Source organism: Myotis daubentonii, chromosome 4, assembly GCF_963259705.1.
Source record: "Myotis daubentonii chromosome 4, mMyoDau2.1, whole genome shotgun sequence".
Classification (NCBI taxonomy): Eukaryota; Metazoa; Chordata; class Mammalia; order Chiroptera; family Vespertilionidae; genus Myotis; species Myotis daubentonii.
The window spans coordinates 62,143,483-62,164,500 of NC_081843.1; the positions used below are offsets into that span (position 1 = coordinate 62,143,483).

Consider the following 21,018-nt stretch of genomic DNA (forward strand, 5'->3'; position numbering starts at 1 on the left):
CTCCATCTGGTAGCTGTTAATTACTTCACACCGTACTTTTCTTTGAATTCCTGTTGCACTTGCAGTCATTATTCCTAGTTTAGCATTTGATTCACTAATGACTCACATGCTTTAGCTCTTTCTCTTGGTTTAGAGAGGCCTTCTTTGCTATTTCTTTTATGTCATATGCTATGTTTACCTTGGGATTGTTGGTGCTGGTTCTGCCTTGTTCAATGTTGGGTGATAGAAAAGATGATGATATTTGTCCTGGAAAAGTTGTATTCTTCTGTTTGTTTTTGCTTGGCCTTATCTTGAAACTGTTTTTGTCCTTTTTTAATTTGAAGTTTTTGTTATTGGATATCTTTTTATTAGTTTAGATTAGATGTTATCATAATTGATGTTCTTTTCTTTTTAGTCTGTAGGTTTACCCACCAAAGATAACTTTGGCATGAAAAACTTATTGTAAAATCAGCATTGAAATTTGTTGCCTACTCCAATCAAGATTTGTAACTACGGGAAAAATCCTTCCAAAGTTTCCAGCTATAAATTTATACCAAGATAATTGCAAGTAAGAGGGCAGTTTCTAAAATTATAGCGTATGAAATACATTGCTTTACTTATATAATTATTGTAATTAGGTGAAAAGTAACTTTTATGTCAATTAAGGGAATTTGGATCTGGCTGTAGATTTTATGATACCTTAGCTTTTATATTATTTTTAATGTAACATTCTTAAGTCAAAGGATTTTTTAAAATTCTATAACTTCTTTGATCTTGTGCTTCTACCTCAGCCTCTTTTGGATATAAAGGACTGTTGGTGTACCATGTCACCAAGCCATCTTCCTGATTCATTTTGCTTCTTTGAACATCTTCAGTCTATAATGACTTAACATTTATGCAGCTTTGTTTTACCTTCCTGATGATATTAGAGTTCAGTGGAGTTGGCAAAAAATACAAATGTTTCTTTTTTTCAACATCAAATTGTAATTAAATTTGCCCTGTTTACTGGTAAATCAGAATAAGTTGTGAAATCTCAGATATGTTAGTTTACTTAAAATTAAGCACTGTATCTTAAATGAAAAGATTAAATGAAGAAATACTTTGTCTACCAATTGATATCTTCTTATGACTGAAGTTCATGTACTTGCATATTCATCACCTTCATTTAAGTGTAAACATTGCATTTACTTCTTTTCAAAGATTACTATATTACAAAGAATACTATATTACTATAATCCTAAGTAACCCTTATTATGAAGAAAGTTAATATCCTGATTTATATATTAAAGAGACTTAGCTTAAAACAATGCTCTCTTAAACTCTTACATCAGAGTTACTGAAATTTGTGTTAGTGTCCATACTCTATGAATTGGGCTTATTCTATTAATTCTTGCTTAGTGTAGAATTTAATTGAAATTGGTATGTGTTTTGGGTCCTGGTCCATAGGATCATCTGTGTTTAGCCTACTATGTGGAGAGTGAGTATAATTCAAATGCAACTGCGTTTCAACAAATATTTATTAATATGTACACTTTGTCAGTCAAAAATCCCTGCCTATGTGAAAATTATGTTCTGAGGGGGTTGGGAAATAGGTAATAAATAATATAATGAAGTAAAATATATAGTGTATAAAATATAAGTATATAAGATGATGATACATGCTTTGAAGAAAAATAAATGCATTGTTAGAAGGTTAAGGGAATATTGGGTGGTTGTGAGTGGGATAAGGCAGGGTTGACATTTTAAATAAGGTGGCCAGTGAAGGTTTCACTGAGGAAGTGATATTTGAGCGAAAATCTGAAGGGTGTGGGAATAAGCTGTGTGTATATGAAAGGGGGAAAGTGTGTCCCTGGTAGAAGGAATCACATGTGCCTTTTTCAGATGGTTAAGTTTGCTGGAGCTGTGGTAGGCAGGTTATTATTGTACATTCAGTCAGGCTTTTTATTTTGACAGAATGTCTAGCAAGGAAGTGAAGACTGCTCTGAAAAGTGCTAGAGATGCAATCAGAAACAAAGAATACAAAGAAGCTTTGAAACATTGTAAGGTAACTGATATTTTGTTCTTCCACAGTGAAAGTGTGTTACCTCTTTTTAAGCATTATCAATTCATGATATGTGAATCATTTACTGTTTATATATAACAAAGGTAGTAAGGTTATTTAGTAGAACGGTTAGAGTGGTTATGCTAGGATAAGCTGCTCTGTCGCACTTAATTTTGTCTTTCTCTGTATTGGTAACTTATCAAAGCCAACTTCATAAACCTGAATATCTCTTAGGTATCTTTTGATGTGTTTACTGTGGGACTCTACTGTATCTTACAGTTGTCATTCTTTAATAGTGTGTTGACATTTTAACTCTATTTGGTTTGTGGATTCTAAAGTGCCTTTGTATGCTGATGGGAATGTTCCAGCCCAGAAGGAGAAATTGAATGTGCAGGAGAGATAGAGGGAGTGCTAGGAGTGAAGTCCTTGGGAAGGTGAGAGAGGATGGTGTCCTGAGCTTAAGAGGAGGTTCTTTGAAACTTCTTCCATCTTAAAAGGAGGGAAACTAGATGCAGACCCATACGCTGTCAAGACTGGAGATTTGGGGACGGGAAGATGAGGGTGATCTCCTCTGATGACTTCTATTTTCTTAATCAAATATAAGGTGAAAGTGGAAGAGGAGTTGATAGGAGGTTTGAGACAAAAGAGGTATAATTGTCAATAATATTGTGATCAATTTACACAGTGAGAGATGATTACTAGAATTAGTGGGGTGATTATATTATAAGGCATAAAAATATCAAATCACGATATTGTACACCTAAAACTAATGTAACCAATATAAGATTGTATACCAATTATACTTAAATAAATTTAGAAAAAAAGAGGTATGAAGTAGTTTTTATTCATAGTGGGAAAACAAACACATCATTTAATCCTAAACGATATGGAAAACAAGTTTGTGAATTAACTAGCACTGTGGAAGGGAGGCAGGCAGGATGGTTGGGTGTTAAGAACAGTCATATTGTTCTTTTTATACCCAGTATTCTTAAGGGACAAGGGGATGCATTTGGTGGAGACATCAGTATTATTTGGGCAGCTTTAAAAAATATACCTCATATTTATGACCCCTTAAAATTACTGATCCAGTCTAACTCCCTCTCTTGCTGAGGAAACTGAAGATCCGAGGTTGAGTGACATTTTAAAGATTGTCTAGTTAGTGGTAGATCCAGATTTTCTGACCTTCAGGTAGACTGTCTTTTTTTGTTTGTCCATTACTTCCAAAATTTAATGACCTGCTCTTTTATTTTTTAATCAGACAGTGTTAAAACAAGAGAAAAATAACTATAACGCCTGGGTATTTATCGGTGTGGCCGCAGCCGAGCTAGAACAACCTGATCAGGCCCAGGGTGCCTATAAGAAAGCAGCTGAACTAGAGCCAGACCAATTACTAGCTTGGCAGGTATGTAAAAATATTTTTCCTCATATTATAAGAAAGAGTTATTTTCTCATTTTTAAAATTGCAGATAACAGCATTATTTAAAAAAAATTAAACCTCCACTTAATTCCACATGAGAAAAAAATTGAAATTTATTGGTTTTTTTAAACCTGAAGATTACTTTTCAAAATAATGGTGCCAACGATGCTATTTTACCACTATTTACCACAATCCAATGAATTATTTCCAAATGATGTTTTCTAAAACTAAAATAACATAGAAAATTTGCAATTCTCTATCTTTGAGTACAGGTTAAATTCTTTTTTCTTATTTAATGATCTTTATGGGTTTTTTTCTTATTTAATGGTCTCCAAATTTTTCATATTTAATCACTTTGTTTCATATCTTAATCACAGCTTAGAAACTGTGATTAAAAGGAAGTGGTAGGCTCTGGAGTACATGAACCCATTTGTCTCAGGTTTACATGAACAAGAGCATGAATGAGGGTATCTGATAACATGTTTATACAGGTGCTTGTTTTATTATGTACTGATTGGTATAAGATATCTAATCTTTATTGAAACAAAAATGACAATTTCTACAGACTACTTGAATTTTGTATTTGTTTTACCATATAAAAGTAGTGTTATATGGTAATGTCTTAGAGGTTAAGATTGTATAATAACCATTAAAATATATTTTTTTGTTGTGAAACATTTCAAATTTCAAAAGAAAAGACAATGGTATGAGTCCTTCTATGCCCATCATCTAGCTTCAATAAAAATCCTCTCAGCCAATTTTTTAAAATCTAAACTTTCCCTACTCCCTTCTATTCCAAAGTATTTGTAGGCAAATCCCAGACATATTTCATTTATTAATTATAATTATCTTTATTATGAATAACCTTTATAGATTGTCACTTTAGCAAAATAAATGCAAGAACATTAGATGTTTTTGGAAGAGTAATCTCTACTACTTCTTCTTTTAGGGGTTAGCAAGCCTGTATGAGAAATGTAATCAGATAAATGCTAAGGATGACTTACCTGGTGTTTACCAAAAGCTCCTGGATCTTTATGAAAGGTAATCAATATGTGGGGAAAGGCCAGTTTCTTTAAAAGCATGAATTAGAAAAACTGATTAAAAATATATAGAAATACTCTAAACATGTACTGGGAATCGGGAAACATTTTTCTTTCAGACTGTTATAGCAGAATCTCTTGATTGTGATAAGAATAGAATAAAAATACTAATAGTAAGAGGATTAACTAATTTGGGAATTTTCATGTTATTTTCAGTCAGTGTAATCGAAGATAATGTTTCTTAAATCTTTTCTTTTTATGAGAGTCTCATTTTATAAAATTTTACTGTAATATAAAAGCTGTAGTATGTACTGATTTAAAATAGTAACCAACAATATTATTGGGGTATTTAATTTTGGTGTTCTAAGCCTTTGATTGTTTTTATTAATTAGATTCAAAATCTTTTTTTTTTTTTTATTCTAAGTGTTGACAAACAGAAGTGGTGTGATGTCTGTAAGAAACTTGTGGATCTGAATTATCAAGAAAAGAAACACATAGAGGTTGGCTAATGATTTTCTGGGGTAGTATATTTCTTTTTAATAAAACCATTACTAGAAGAAAGCTTTCATTTAGCTTATGGGAAAATTTTAAAAATTGTTATGTAGTATGGTATTAAAATAATTTAGGGGGATAATATAAATTACAGTGATTTGAAACTGTAAATTAGAATTCAAATTAAAGGTATTATAACTTCCAAACCTTTTTGAAACTGCAGGAATTAATAAAATAAGTAAAAGCATTATCAATAGAATACAGTGGCTTATTTGTTGGGTCTCTATAGCTGATACTATAAGTTACGATGATTGGGACATGTTGTCATTATTCCTGTGTCTACTCCGGTAGCTCAGTAATATTTCTAATATGAGGACTATGTAAATTTACCCAATCAACTTATTTTTTATGGAGTTCATAATAGATGGAGTTCTGTGCTTTTGTTATTTTTATATATTAGCAGATAAAAATATTTTTATTTGTAGATTTTATTTTTCTATTGACATTTTTAGTATTTAAGATAAAATAACAATTTTAAATTTCCTCAATAGGTGGCTCGAACATGGCACAAATTGATAAAGATAAGGCAAGAAGCAGGTGCAGACAACCAAGAGCTTCATCAGCTGTGGAGGAAATTGACTCATTTGCTGGCTGAGAGTACTGAGGATCAGAATAATGAGACACAGCAATTGGTATTGACCTGTTTATTCCCCTAAATTTAGAAAATGCAAGTATAATGATATATTTACTTATTTATTTATATTTTATTTATTTTTTTGTTAAGCCTCACCCAAGGATATTTTTTCCATTGATTTTGAGAGAGTGGAAGGGAGGGAGGGGAGGAGAGAGAGAGAGAGAGAGAGAGACACATCAATGTGAGAAAGACACATCCATTGGTTGCCTCCTCCTGGGCCAGATATCATACCTGTAACCCTGTTAGGTGCCCTTGACGGGAATAGGATTTGTGACCCTTGGTTGCAGGGGCTGACACTCTAACCATTAAGCACACCATCCAGGGAAAGGGTAATAGATAAATGTAGAATATAGAAAAGTACTTTATGTCAGACTAGATATTTTGTAAGTGTTTAATTTGAAATTTAGAGGCTCTTCCTGATAAAGTCAGAATTATTGGCCTACAGTCTCATATTAAGTCTGGACAGAGTGAAATTGGTACTCAGGGTATCAGAATTTTACTCCCTTATAGGAATCCAAACTAGATCAGTTATTTTTTCACTGTAAAAAAGAGACTATGAAATTGGCTTTCACAAATTGCTATAATTTCTAAAAAGTTGTGCCTTAAAGGCATGTTATGAACTAAGAGTACTAAATCACTGAGATTTAACAATTCAAGCAGAGTATTTTATTTAGAGTATTTATAATTCCATTTTGAATACTAAATAATTGAAAATAATTTTTAAAAGACTTAAAAAATGGGTTTTGAACCATAATTGGGAATATCTCCATTCTATTATTTTATATTTATAAGTTTAAAAATAAACATAGTTTCTTATAGTATGTAGCCACTCAGTGTACACTTTTTAAATTGGATTGAAATTTTAAATGTAAGCAATGATGGGCTCTGTATAGGATGGGAAGCTCATTTCTTTGTAAATTGTTTCTTTGTTTGCTCATTAATTTGTTCTTTTATTCAAAAAATGTTTATCAAGTAAAAAACAAACAAACACAGAAAACAAAACAAAACAAAATGTTTCTCAAGAGCCTACTGTGTCAGGTGGGTATCCTAAGAGCTGGGGATAAGAATGTGAGAATAAGTTTTGCAGTTGTTTGTGTGTTGGTTTATCTGTGTATAGATTTAGTTGTGGAAAAAATTGAGTAGTGACAAAATTAGGTGATTTACCAACTTCTCTTAAATTATATCTTCATATTATGACATCATTATTTTCCTTGAAATATATAGGTTACCGGAAAATCAAACATGTACCAAAATAAGTAAAATGTTTTTGTGAATTGTTTATACTATATCTCTTTAAGAAAGAGAATTATACTTATCCTAAAAATTGGCTTCTAACTATTAAAAATACAATAATAGGGTATTTGAGGGTTATTTTCAACTTGAATGCTAATGATAACTGCTTTATTTAAGTGTGTTCAGAAACAAGTGTATCTAGTTTCCATGTGGATTATTTACATTACCTTTTTTAATTTTATAGACCCTTGTGCTTGACTAAGTTAGCAGTAAAATTTTATTTTACTTCTATAGACTTTATACCATGCTTTATAAAGAAAATTTTAGAAAGTAAACTGTATTATGAGTTTTCATTATAGAGGCATAGGAAATATTTTTAAAACTGTAGAACTTATATAACCAAATGAATGGCATCTTTTAAAGTGCTTGCCTTGGATTCTCGTATTGCTCTTCTGGCTCAAAACATTTAGGATTCTTCTTTGGGAATTTTTTCAAAGTCAGTTAATGATACTGTATAAAAAATATTTTATTATTGTATAGTCAGTCATAGTTTTGGTATTCTTTTACCAAAAGTATAACTTAACTTCATAAAACATATTTTAAGATTAAAAATTTGCTTCCATTAAAGATGTTCTAAAGAACATGCTGGTGATTTCAGAAGAGATGTTTTAAAAATAATCTGAGCAGTAGCAGTTACGTTATCCTATAAGGCTCTACTTCCCTGGTTGACTAGTTTGTAGGGAACAGCAAACTTATAAGAATGTTTCGTTAAATTAATGTTGCCAATTTATAGTTATTTCGTATTAGTTCAGTGCAGTCCACTGGCTAGTGGAGTTAGATTGTATTCCAAAACTTATAAATACATGTTTTTCCTCATTGAAATGATCAGGGCCGTACCATAAAATGCATTTGCAGTTCATTGAGTGTATAGCTTGTGTGAGTCTTATAAGTTCAACTGTTTTACATTGTCATTTAAATATGCTACAGATAATAGTTTCTTTGTTTATTTGTTTCAGCTTTTAACTGCTTTTGAGAATGCACTGGATTTATCAGATAAGATTCCTAGTGAAGATCATCAAGTACTTTATAGACATTTCATTCAGTGTTTATCCAAAGTAAGTTGATTTTTAAAATCTCTAATGTGAGTTTTCTATTCTAAATAGGAAAGTGTCCAGAAGTATATTTTATTGCTACTTAGTTAATTTTACTTTTATATTTTCAAGTTTCCTCATGAGACTGCTAGGTTGAAGAAGGCCTGCGAAGGAATGATAAGCATCTACCCCACTGTGCAATATCCATTAGAAGTGCTTTGTTTGCATTTAATTGAATCAGGTAATTTCTTCTTTATTATAGTGTGTGTCCTAGAGGTGTGTGAATGTGTTGAGTTATGTTACTATGGATGTTACTCAAATTGTTTTAGTGCCTACCAGGTATAAGGCACTAAATTATTTCAATATTTCTGGACATAAAAAGAAGTACAATGTAATCTTTGTGCCCATGGAAAGACTGATACATATAAGAAAGTGTAGTGATGCATAGGAATTATGAGTTGTTGATCAGTGAAGTATTTTTGAAGGTGGGGATTGAAGAAGGTCTTGAATTTTCAATAGGAAGTAGATAAACAGGAGGAGGTAAAATGTACTCCTGATAGTTAGAGGACAGAAAAGAGGAGAGGTCAGGAAGGAAGGTTGGGAACCTGCAAAACAACACAGAAGGCAACCAAAGAGCATTTCTCCAGAAAGGAGATTTGCAACTGATGATTAGGAAGCACTATCTTTTAAAATCTGAGTTAGGAAGAAGTGGTTAGCAGGTATAAAAAGAAGCAATCCAGGGACTTGACTGGCTGCATTTAAGGGGAGGAAGTGGACGCATGTAAAGGGAAGGTAAGCTTTTAGAGGGGGAGGAGAAGGATAGCAGTAGTGTCACCTGGCAGGAGGGTTTTAAGAAAGAGCTAGTTAACATGAACAATGAACTGAGGTCAAGAAAGATGAGGCATGCTGAGACTTTCAGTACAAAGAGTATGATTGTGTGTGTGTGTTTCGCTAATAGGAAGCTTAGTTCCAAAACTACCCTGTTTCTTCAAATTTTTACAGGAGTCCCAAGATATTTCCAATATAAGTGGACTGCTTTTCTTTATTGTGTTGGCTCTGGTACCCATCCCTATCCCTTTTTTTGCTGTAAAAATTGCTGCTAAGAAAATAATGGCTATTTGGGTGGTGGACACATGGTGCAATAGACGGATCTTGTAACATAGAAACCCACACCTGAAACCTATATGCTCATGTTGACCAATGTGACCCTAATAAATTTAATAAAAAAAGAGAAATTGATGGCGAATATTCACTCTTTCCTCTCTATGCCTGCTCAGCTATTAGTGGTTTGTACCTTTTCTTCATTCTTGACCTTTTCTTCATATGCCAGTGGCACAAGAGGATACTTTGAAATTTCTTCCAGAATTGAATGCTTTCTCAATAAGCACATTTATGCCTGCAGTGTTGATTTGTCAAGTAAATACATATATTCCAAAATCCAACAAAAATATAGAAGAAATAAGATCAACAAATATTCTGTAGACTTTTGCACCTAAATTCAATAGTTGACAAAGTTCTCTAATAAAGAGGTAGCAAAGGGATTATGCTGACTGATTAGAGAGTTAGAGAGTGTGTTGATTTATGTGAAAAAAATTCTTAAAGAGGGTTTGGGGTGGGTATTTTGCAGAATTGAAGGAGAGTTCTGTATCCTGGCAAAGGGGAAATGGGTTGGGTGGATATTACACATATGGTACACCAAGGTAGAGTGCTTTTCCTGCTCAATATTTGGTTGTAAGAATCTATGGAATGTAGCAGTGTAGGCTTAAGTTCGTTCTAATGTAAATCAGTATTTTGGAGTGGAAGTTTAATAGTTAATGCAGGAGAGTTTCCTACTTCTTTTAATACAAACTTTCTGTGTATTAAGAACTTCTGAAAATCTCCAAGGTCTCTATCCTTCTCCAGAGTACTTTAGTATCTGGAATTTGCTACTTGATAGCAGCAGTGACTCACTGACTTCTCTTCTACCGGGGACAAATATATTTCATTCTTATTTGTCCTCCTTTGCATGTGGAAACTTGAAGATTGATTTTCAAAATGCCTCAGTTAATAAAGCTTCACAAAACAAATAGTGAATGGCTTTCACAGTAGTCATCTGATGAATGTTATTTCATGCTAAATGACCTTTTTGATTTATTTTATTTTGCTTTATTGCTGAAATGGGGGAGGATAAGAAAGCTTGGTTCTTTAGTCTGAAGAGCTTAAGATTTTGTGTTCTAGAAATATTAGAAAATCCAGGTGAAAATAAAGAAATGAATACATGCTAGTTTTCCCCTTCTAATTAGGTTTATTTAAAATAAAAATTCTATAGTAGTGATCATTTTCTTTGGGATGTGAGAAATGAATTCGTTATTTTAAAAAGCTCACTTTTTTTTTTTTGTAGTAAACTTTAGGAAACAGAATTTTCATAGATATTACTTAGTATCTACCTTGAAACTCTTCAGAGTACCTTTATCCTTGGAGATTTAGTATTCATCAGCCCCAAGTCTGGCTTGTCTTATTGAGAAATAAATATAAAATTGTCAGTCTGTTTTAAAGCCATTAAATCTAGAATCTTGGAATCTTTTAAATGTTAAAAAGAGCAGATAAGTTAAATAAATGATGTCTTATCAGTTGTCATCCTCTACATTTATTTAGCTAGTATTTTCAACAGGAATTAATATGGAGAAGAGGAGGATTAAGGGTTGGAGCTGGAATATTCCTTATCTCTTTTTTAGTTCAATTTAATTTCACTTTCTTAAATTTATAGAAAGTAAAATGGATTTTTTAAATATACAGTTTGATTCCTTGTCTCTCTACACAAGATCAGTTGTGTTATTGCTGCCGATGGTTTTCGGGAACACTATAGAGAATTCCTCTAAGTGCCATCTGGTCATATGTAAAGAATATCTCACACGGGGCTAAACATGAATGCAATCCTTCCAAATCTCTTTTTGTTTCTATAATTGTACTCCCAGATATTAACAAAGGGGGACATGGTAGGAAAGCCTGCCTTGTTATAAAATTTTTGTGTTCCTCCTAGGCTTTTGGAAACTATTTTCAAGTACCTGTCTACACTTTGCTTACCTGTGTGCATTTTGTACACGCACGCACGCACAGTTTTGCTACCTTAAATATGGATGAACATGGAAAGATGCACTTTTTATCCCAGGGTTTTTTCCAATAAGAATAGTTAGTTTAGCCAAGATATTAATAGTCTGTCATGAAGTATGTTTTTGTGGAGTAAGAGAGTTTTGACTCAGATGGGTGAAATTTTAATAGCCATTTCGTTTTCTTTTTTAAGACAGCTTTTGAGATTTAAGTTATGTAGGTTTTGGTGCTTACAAATTTGGTATATGTATACTAATAACTTTTTCTTTTAATACCAGGAAGTCTTACTGAAGAGGGACAACAGTATTGTTGTAAACTAGTGGAAATGGATTCAAAAAGTGGTCCAGGCCTCATTGGTTTAGGCATTAAAGCATTACAAGACAAAAAGTATGAAGATGCTGATAGGAACTTAAGAGAAGGTAAGTATACAGTGGGATAGCTTGTAACATGAGGTACTAGTCAGTAGGTATTTATCTTTGGCCCTTTCTTTAAGGAATGTATATTTAAGATAGGAATAAAAAATAATGAACTTACATACTGGGGAGTATGCTTAAGTTTGAATTCCAACTCTGCCACTTATAATTTCAAGACCTGGGGAACTTAAACTCTCTGTGTCTCAGTGTCTTCATTTATAATAATATCTCCAACCTTACATTCAAATTGAGATCTGAATGACACATATAAGCCTGGCATTGGAAGGAGCATTTCAGGTCAAGAAATGAAATAGCCTGAGGGTAGAGGAAAGCTGGGCTTTAGGAAACTGCTTGTGGTTTGGCCAGGTTTGCGAATGAAGTATGGGAGCAGGAAGGGGCAAGAATTGAGGCTGAAGAGGGGCTTACAAACCTTGTTAAGCACCCTAGGGCAGTAGGGAACCAGTGGAAGGTTTTAAGCAGAGGAATTTCATAATGACATTTGTATTTTTAGAAATATTCTCACCACAGTGTAGAGGATGCAGTGATCTGGGATAAAGATGATGGAGGTGTGATTAGTCTGGTGGTAGAGAAATGGATAGGTGCCTGGAAGCAGTGTGGCTTTGTGACTGATTAGATGTGAGAGATACGGGAGAGGTTGGGTGGGGGTCTGATTTGTTTTTTGTTTTGTTTTATTATTTATTGTTAATCCTCACTCCTGAATATTTTTGCATTGATTTTTAGAGAGAGTGAAAGAGGGAGGGAGTGGGGGAGAGAGAGAAATAGAAACATTGATGTGACAGGGACACATCGATTTGTTGCCTCCCGCACAGTCCCAGACCAGAGCAAGGGGAGGAACCTGCAACCCAGGTATGTGCCCTTGACTGGGAATAGAACCTGAGACCTTTCAGTGCGTGAAGCAAATGCTCTACCCTTGAGCAACATCAGACAAGGTGGGAGGAGTCTGATTTGTTGAGTAGATGGTGGTGCCATTCATCTCAGTAGTTACGGCAACCTTGGATTTTGTGCTTGCTTTTATCCTTTTAGGGTTAAAAGAAAGCCCTCTCTGCACAACTGGATGGTATCATCTGGCAGAAGCCCAAGTCAAAATGCATAGACCAATGGAAGCTGTTCTTTCATGCAATCAAGGTATTCTTGACATGTTTAAGTGTGGCCACCCTGTTTCTTTTCATCTTAAAGGAGAAAGATAGTGGTTTTAAAAAAACAGGTATAGCCTGGTGTGTCCTAGGGCCTTCACTAGTTCTTGATTCCTCTGCTGTAGATAAGGAAAGGCATCTTGGAGCCTATTTGAATGGCATGGGGTAGAAAATCGCAAAAAGTGATTCACTGCTCTGATACAGCTGGAGGCCCAGCCTCTGTAGTTGAGAAACAATTCAGCCTGTTTTCCTTCCAGTATCCTTGATTTGCTTCTTATAGATGCATTGGCTAAGTGCTAACCTTTGGTATATAGCAGATAGGGATAGCCATTGTTGTGTTTCAGGATGTTCAGTTTTATCATGTTGTATGAAGATAAAGGTTTTAAATTTATATCTTTCTGTTTTAAATTCAAATATTTTCGTATAGAGATCAGGGAAGAATTTATACTTAGCTTTAAATTATTCTTCATGTATATTGCTTTGGCAATTTATTCTTATTGTAATGGTAATCCTATCTAATAAAAGAGAAACATGATAATTAGCCATACGTCCGCTACCCTTCCCATTGGCTAATCAGGGTGATATGCAAATTAACTGCCAGCCAAGATGGCGGCCGGCAGCCAGGCTACTGACACGAACAGGAGGCTTGCTTGCTTCAGTGACGGAGGACTCCAACGTTCCCCAACTGCTGCTGCTGGGCTCTGAGCTGCTAAGAAACATTGTTACAAATATAGAAGCTAAACAAAACCCCAGAAACCTGTTTTCAGTCAGCCGGGATCTCAGAGCTGGAGTTGCAACAAAGTTTCAAATACAGAAAGTAAACAAAGCCAGAAACCTGCTTTCAGCAGCGAGGTCTCACAGCTAAAGCCAGCTCTCAGCTCCAGTGACAGCCATAAATCCAAGAATAAAAAAAAAAAAGGAAAAAAGGAGTGGTTGGGAGCTTCAGTCACCCGCCAGCCTGAAAACGGCCCTTAGCCCCTCACCCAGACCTGCCAGGCACCCCAGTGGGGACCCCCACCCTGAAGGGGGTGTGACCAGATGCAAACAGTCATCATCGCCTCATCCAGGCTGGCCAGGCACCCAAGCGGGACCCCCACCCTGATCCAGGACACCCTTCAGGGCAAACCAGCTGGCCCCCACCCATGCACGAGGCCTCTATCCTATATAGTAAAAGGGTAATATGCCTCCCAGCACCGGGATCAGCGGAGCCATGAGGCCTCCTGGCCCCTGGAGCAGCGTGACGGGGCAGCGCCCAAACCCCCTGATTGCCCTGCGGCTCTGTGTGTGACGGGGTGGGGCCACAACCTCCCTATCCGCCCTGCTCTGTTTGTGACAGGGGAAGGCGCCCCAACCCCCTGATTGGCCCTGCTCTGTGCCTGATGGGGGGAGCTCCCCAACCCCCTGATCGGCCCTGCTCTGTGTGTGACAGGGTATGGCCCCCCCAAACCCTCCATGGGCCCTGCTCTGTGTGTGACAGGGTGGAGCCGCAACCTCCCCATCGGCCCTGCCCTGAGTGTGACGGGTTAGTGCCCCAACCCCCTGATCGGCCCTGCTCTGTGGGTGACGGGGCGGTGCCCCAACCTCCCCATCGACCATGCCTTGAGTGTGACAGGAGGTGGCGCCCCAACCCCCCAATTGGCCCTACCCTGAGCGTGGCTGAGGGTGGCATCGCAACCTCCTGATCGCCCTGCTCTGTGCGTGACAGGGGGGAGCTCCCCAACCCGCTGATTGGCCCTGCTCTGCGCATAACAGGGGGGAGCTCCCCAACCCCCTGATCGGCCCTGCTCTGTGTGTGAATGGGGAGAGCTCCCCAAACCCCTCATCGGCTCTGCTCTGTGCATGACAGGGGGGAGCTCCCCAAACCCCTGATCGGCCCTGCTCTGTGCGTGACAGGGTACGGAGCCCCAACCCCCCTGATGGGCCCTGCTCTGTGTGTGACAGGGTGTGGAGCCCCAACCCCCCTGATGGGCCCTGCTCTGTGCGTGACATGGGGCAGCGCCCCAACCCCCTGATCGGCCGGCTCTGTATGTGACAGGGTTGGCACCACAACCCCCTGATCTGCCCTGCTCTGTGCATGACGGGGTGGCGCCGCAACCTCCCCATCGACCCTGCCTTGAGTGTGACAGGGAGCGGCGCCCCAACCCCCCAATCGGCCCTACCCTGAGCGTGGCTGAGGGTGGCATCGCAACCTCCTGATCGCCCTGCTCTGTGCATGACAGGGGGCGGCGCCCCAACTCCCCAATCGGCCCTGCTCTGAGCCTGACCAGGGGCTGCGGGGCAGGCACCTGGGGATTGGGCTTGCCCTCTGCCACCCGGGAGTGGGCCTAAGCCAGCAGGTCGTTATCTCCCGAGGGGTCCCAGACTGTGAGAGGGCACAAGTGGGCCTGAGGGACACCCCCTCCCGCCAGTGCACAAATTTTTGTGCACCGGGCCTCTAGTTAATTATATGTCTCTTAAAAAGAAAAAAAATGTGAAGTGATATGGTTGTCTTCATTCAGATGTCCTTAATTTTGTCAGCTCTGAAGAACATAGATAATGTTGGTGTGTCTGGTGGCAGTCTTCATCAGAAGAATCTTTGTCTTCGTTTGAAAGCAGAGGCTTTGATTAAACTCCCAGATAATGAATCTGCAGAGGAAGCAATTTGTACTCTTGACCAGGTAGATTCATCATCGAATTTCCCCCTTCAACTTACTTAGTTTCCAATCAACGAGGCATCAATCACTTTTTCCTTATTACAAGTATTTACTTACATAATTTTGTGTGAGAGGTATGCATTCACTTTTGTAAATCATTCACATAATTGGAAACTCTTCAAGCTACATATTGGCTTCTTGGTTAAGTACTTACAATTCTTTTCATATGATACATTTTCTCTCTTTAGTTCTTGCTCTTATTATTCTCTTCTATATTTTCCCTGTTAGGTTACTACTTAATTATTGCTAATTTGGGATTTTAAATTTTTTCTTACAGAAAATATTTTATCAGTTACAAGAATAATTAAGGAGACTAGTAGATTCATGGTAGAGAATGTTATTTCCTGGTTTTACTCAATAAAACAATTAAATAAAATTTATTTTTTAATATTTTTGGTTCAAGCAATTTATAATTCCCTGGCAAAAAAACCTAACTAGTAAATTATGAATTATAACAACACAGTGTCTTTAAAGATTTTTGTCAGATAAAAGCAATTTTTAATCTAAAAATTACTTTACTCAGTATATTGCAAGGTTTTGACTTTTAAAACGTGATTTTTTGTATATTTCAAAGGGCTTTGCATTTCATATTATTTCTTTAGATTTGGCCCAGTTGTCAGCATCCTTTAAGAACTAATATCTTATTTTCTACTTGCCTTCCGACCAACTGTGTTTTGTGTGAATGCTCTGTAGAGGTCTTTCCAATATTATTTTATTACAAGGAAAACAAAAGTTTCTTTGGAGAACTGGTAGAGTCCAGGTCTGAGATAGAGGATGTACAAGATGAGCCCAGAACATCTTATAATGCTAGGAAGCAAGGAAACCTTAACAGGATCCCAGCACTGTGTCAGAAGAGCTCAGGAACTAGCATGAAGGATTCTCAATGGCTGAAGAGTGGATAGTTTGAGTACAAGTAACTGCAGTGAATTGAAAGGCATAAAATCTGTTTAAATCCATGTGTTCATGATAATACAAAAAAAAATAAAAAGTCAAAGCATCCCCAGTAAAATAAGTCTTTGAAGGAACCAATTGAAAAGAAAGAATTAAAGCAGTTATCTTGCTTTCCCTATATGAACTGTTCCTAAGAATAATCAAATAGATAATGAGAGAAGGGAAAATTTCTCTTTGTTGAAGTATTCCACAAAGGAATGATAGGATGAGAAAAATAACCATCATTTTTGCAATCTGTAATGAACGACTAGATCTAGGCATCGAGTATTGATGGCTGCTAGCATCATGAAAAGACAGACAAGTAAACATAACCAAGTGCAAGTCCATGTGAGGTATTCTTGCCAAAACATCAAGCCTAAATCAGGTCAAGCTTCTAAACCTAATATACAGAAGATACAGGAGACAAAGGGACAGGTCAATGCCATGACAGTATCTTCTGCAAAAAAACAGATTACGAGAAGCTGACAAATGGCCCATATTTTTCAACAGTTAAATTGTAATGGAGGGGGAAAAAAGAGATGGAAGGGAATCCTAGAGATTAAAAGACACTTACGAGACCTATTAGCTACTTGAAATATTTGTACCTTGTTTAGATTTTGATTAAAATAAATAAATTACTCTAATGGACAGTCGAGAACTTTAAATACTGACTAATTATTTGATGTTATGATGTATTGGTTTTGTTTAAATGTTTATAATGGTAGAATGATTATGTTATTTAAAAACGAACTTAATTTTTAGTTATAGATGCTGAAATATCAGATAAAAAGTTAAAATATGTGGAAACAATCTAAATAAGAGTGTGATGAAATGGGTGGAGGTACAGAGAAGAAAAGATTGGCTTGAGCTAAGAATTTTGAAGTTGGATGATGAGTACATGTGGTTTTATTATACTCTTCTTTAATTTTTTTTGTATTTGAAATTTTCTCTAATAAGTTTATAGATAATGAAAGTGTTAATAGCGATAGAATTCCGGACCTCTGTGTCTTTATTCTATGTTCTTCTATGGTCATTCTTTAATTAAAGCAAATATTGCTGCATTCTGTTGAAGGAGATGTGTGTAGCAATTCTTTGCAATTGCTTTCTAGGTTTCTGATGCAAATAATATCCCAGGACTTTTGGTTCTCAAAAGCTTGGCCTATCTGAACAAAGGCTCATTAGATGAAGCTTCAAAGGTCGGTTTTTTTCATTCAAGGTGAGATTCTTTTAAAAAGTTGTTATTTTTATTTGGAAATGGAATTGACAGATATCTACTTCATAGATTATGGAAGACGTCCTCTCTTCTTACCCTGACCTAGCTGAAGCTCATGCCCTGGAGGCCTTTATTCATTTTACCAAAAAGGACTATCTACAAGCTGAAAAATGGTAAGGATATATAGATTGCTCGTAGATCAAGCCATATCTTAGTTTTTTACATTTTTCAAAAACTCAAAATAAATGGGCTTGATAAACATCTAGTTTTTGTATAAATTTGATCTTTGTAAGCTTTATTAGTATTTTTAAGAAATGTATTTAGCATATAACACAGTAACTATAAAAATTTCCATGATGAGTTTGAAATGTGATCAGCTGATAAGCATGTCCAGTAAGCAACATAATGTTTGGTGTGAACACTTAGCACATTGGTAGTGCTAAAGGCCATTGTGCTTTTTAAAGTTTTTTTTTTTTTTCATTATAATCTGAATCCTGAAATAGTGACTTGTTTCAAAATCAGCATCCTTGAATCATTCAAACTTTGCTTCAACTAGGAGTCTGCTATATCATATATATTTTAATATTCCTTTTTACTTCCTTTTGGTGATTTAGTTTTCAGAGAGCTCTTGAGAAAGATGCTGAAGTTGCTGAATATCATTACCAACTTGGGTTAACGTATTGGTTCATGGGTGAAGAAACAAGAAAAGATAAAACAAAGGCTCTTACCCACTTTTTAAAGGTAAAGTAAGTGCTACTTTCAATTCTTAATTGAAATGGATTCATTATAAATTCATAAATAATAATTATATAAGGTACTTAAAATTACTACTGAACTGTTTTTCATGTTTCATCTTTCACACATAAGTTTTTGTGAGAATGTTATATGGATTTTCAAGGAGAAAATTGAACCATAATAGTTACTTATTTAAGAATCATGAGTTATAGAAATAAGACACTATTATCTCTGGAAAACATAGTTTTTAGGTAATTCTCACTGTAGTTTTATGGGCATATGAGCCTTATGTAACTCTAGATGTTAAAGTCTTATTTTGACTAATAAAAGCAGATTCATATAATAATTCAAATTTCACATTTCTTTAAACAAAGATAACATTTTTACACTTACAAGCAGTGACGGCCAGTTTTCATGTCTGTTTTAAATCTTATATTTGAGGGTGTTTTGGCGTATTTTTATATATGTTTAATAAACCTGTTTTTTTTCTTTAATCTGTGTATTTATATTTTGTGCTTTTAAAGGGACCCCTTCAAACAAACTTTAATATTCTATTATTATCAATTTTTAATTGGAAGGCTGCCAGACTGGATACATACATGGGCAAAGCCTTCTGCTATTTAGGTCATTATTACAGAGATGTAGCAGGAGATAAAAACAGAGCCCGTGGATGTTATAGGAAAGCTTTCGAATTGGATGACACTGATGCTGAATCTGGAGCTGCAGCTGTTGATTTAAGCGTGGAGCTTGAAGAGATGGTATGTCTAATAACAAAAACGCTTTTGTCTTTTGTTTTTATGTGAAGTGTAGAAATAGAAACATTTTTATATATATACTAGAGCAGGGGTCCTCAAACTACGGCCCGCGGGCCACATGCAAATACAAATATTGTATTTGTTCCCATTTTGTTTTTTTACTTCAAAATAAGATATGTGCAGTGTGGATAGGAATTTGTTCATAGTTTTTTTTTAAACTATAGTCTGGCCCTCCAACGGTCTGGGGGACAGTGAACTGGCCCCCTGTTTAAAAAGTTTGAGGACCACTGTACGAGAGGCTCGATGCACGAAATTCGTGCAAGGGGCTTGGCCCTCACAGCTGCAGCGGCTTGCCTCAGCCCTCGCAGCCCCGGCTTCGTCCAGAAGGTCGTCCAGGAGGACGTCCGGAAGGTTGTTCGGCAGTCTGGTCTAATTAGCATATTATGCTTTTATTATTATAGATACTTACACGTTATTGTTTTTATTCTATTTTGTAGATGCAATGGAAATTTTTTTGTCACTGTTTGTAGAGTTAATTTTTTTCCTTTGGCAGACATTAAAATCCTCATCATTTATTGTTGAAACCGTAGTTTAGTGTATACCAATGTAAGTTTAAAAAATCAAGTGGTAAATGAAAATATATTTGAGTACTTTACATAAGTGTTCTGTATTTTTGTGATATTTGATACTTCTAATATTAGTCCTTTCTTCTTATTAGGAAACTGCCTTAGCTATCCTAACAACAGTAACTCAGAAGGCAAGTGCTGGAACTGCCAAATGGGCCTGGCTTAGGCGAGGACTGTACTATTTGAAAGCTGGTCAACATTCTCAAGCAGTGGCTGAGTAAGGCACCTTATTGTATTTAAACTCTGTTAAACAGCCTAATGGTTTCTTAAACTCCATTTGTACCCCAAATGAACTTTACAGGTTGCCTCTTGCCAGGTTGTGTTTTGAGGGAAGAAATAATAAAATTTATTTAAGGTTGATCGGTTCTTACTATCTTCAAGGCACTGGAGTTGCAAAAATGGATTAAATGATGTCCTGTTGCTAAGGCGATAGCCAATCTAGTGAAGTCTAAGAGTAGCATACATAGAGTAGGTTCTCCATAGAAATTCAAGGGATGGTGAAAGGTGAGGCTATTACCTTTGTTCTCCCAAAGACATACATTGTTTTTGGGCAGTGGAGATATTGGCAGCTTGAATGGCATTTGGAGCAGCTCATTTTTAGTCATTTGGTTTGAAGTACACTTAAGGGTAAATACAGTATGTATATTTGCATAAAGATAAAGTTGCTTCTGATTTATGTTAATATCTATAATATAGGCATTTAAAAATTTTCCTGGAAATGGAATTTAATCAGGAATTTAAAGCATTATTCCTGTTTTCTAACTGTGATTATTTCTGTTTTGGTAGGATTGGTGTGGTTTGGAGATGAGGCATACTAAGATATATAGCTATTCTGGTAGGATAGGATGAAATTTTTCCAGATAGTCAAAGAAAGAAATTCTGATTAGCACTTCTTAAAAAAAGTTAGTTTGTTCTTACTTATTTTGAAATTGTAACAAAATTTCTTAGTATTAAGAAATATTCAAAGCTATGAAAGGAACAGGTATACCTGCATTTAATAGCACTTTTACAAATTTAAGGAAGCATGGATATGTGTGATTCAGTTGAATTATTTTATATTTTCCTTTCAGATGTGGAAGTAGTTCTATTACTTTGAGTTCTCTTATTGTTTCTTGAAATTTTAGTTTACAGGCAGCATTAAGGGCAGACCCAAAGGACTTCAATTGTTGGGAATCATTAGGAGAGGCATACTTAAGCAGAGGTGGTTATACAACAGCCTTGAAATCCTTCACAAAGGCCAGTGAGCTGAACCCAGAATCCACATACAGTGTGTTTAAGGTGGCAGCAATACAGCAAATCCTAGGCAAATATAAGGAGGCTGTAGCTCAATACCAGCTGATCATTAAAACGAAAGAAGATTATGTACCTGCTTTGAAAGGTAATTTTTTTAATAGCTCCTTTGACTTTTGTGGTACTAAAGTACAA

The 21,018-nt window shown here is 35.9% G+C and overlaps 1 protein-coding gene across 8 annotated transcripts in view; it reads left to right on the forward strand.

Annotated features, from left to right (window-relative positions):
* Window positions 1-21,018, forward strand: part of SKIC3 (SKI3 subunit of superkiller complex) — a 74,543-nt gene that overhangs the window by 5,770 nt on the left and 47,755 nt on the right. For 7 of the 8 annotated variants that reach the window (XM_059694066.1, XM_059694065.1, XM_059694070.1 and 4 more), the window contains 17 exons: window positions 395-547; window positions 1,933-2,023; window positions 3,279-3,422; window positions 4,387-4,478; window positions 4,902-4,977; window positions 5,521-5,661; window positions 7,913-8,011; window positions 8,120-8,228; window positions 11,353-11,493; window positions 12,532-12,633; window positions 15,159-15,298; window positions 17,374-17,460; window positions 17,547-17,650; window positions 18,092-18,218; window positions 18,791-18,970; window positions 19,686-19,810; window positions 20,718-20,971. In XM_059694066.1, the coding sequence (XP_059550049.1) occupies window positions 1,934-2,023; window positions 3,279-3,422; window positions 4,387-4,478; window positions 4,902-4,977; window positions 5,521-5,661; window positions 7,913-8,011; window positions 8,120-8,228; window positions 11,353-11,493; window positions 12,532-12,633; window positions 15,159-15,298; window positions 17,374-17,460; window positions 17,547-17,650; window positions 18,092-18,218; window positions 18,791-18,970; window positions 19,686-19,810; window positions 20,718-20,971 (2,011 nt within the window). In that variant the 5' untranslated portion in view covers window positions 395-547; window position 1,933. Of the gene's footprint in view, window positions 1-394; window positions 548-1,411; window positions 1,457-1,932; window positions 2,024-3,278; window positions 3,423-4,386; window positions 4,479-4,901; window positions 4,978-5,520; window positions 5,662-7,912; window positions 8,012-8,119; window positions 8,229-11,352; window positions 11,494-12,531; window positions 12,634-15,158; window positions 15,299-17,373; window positions 17,461-17,546; window positions 17,651-18,091; window positions 18,219-18,790; window positions 18,971-19,685; window positions 19,811-20,717; window positions 20,972-21,018 lie in introns of all 8 variants that reach the window. The other variant, XM_059694072.1, reaches the window with a different exon arrangement.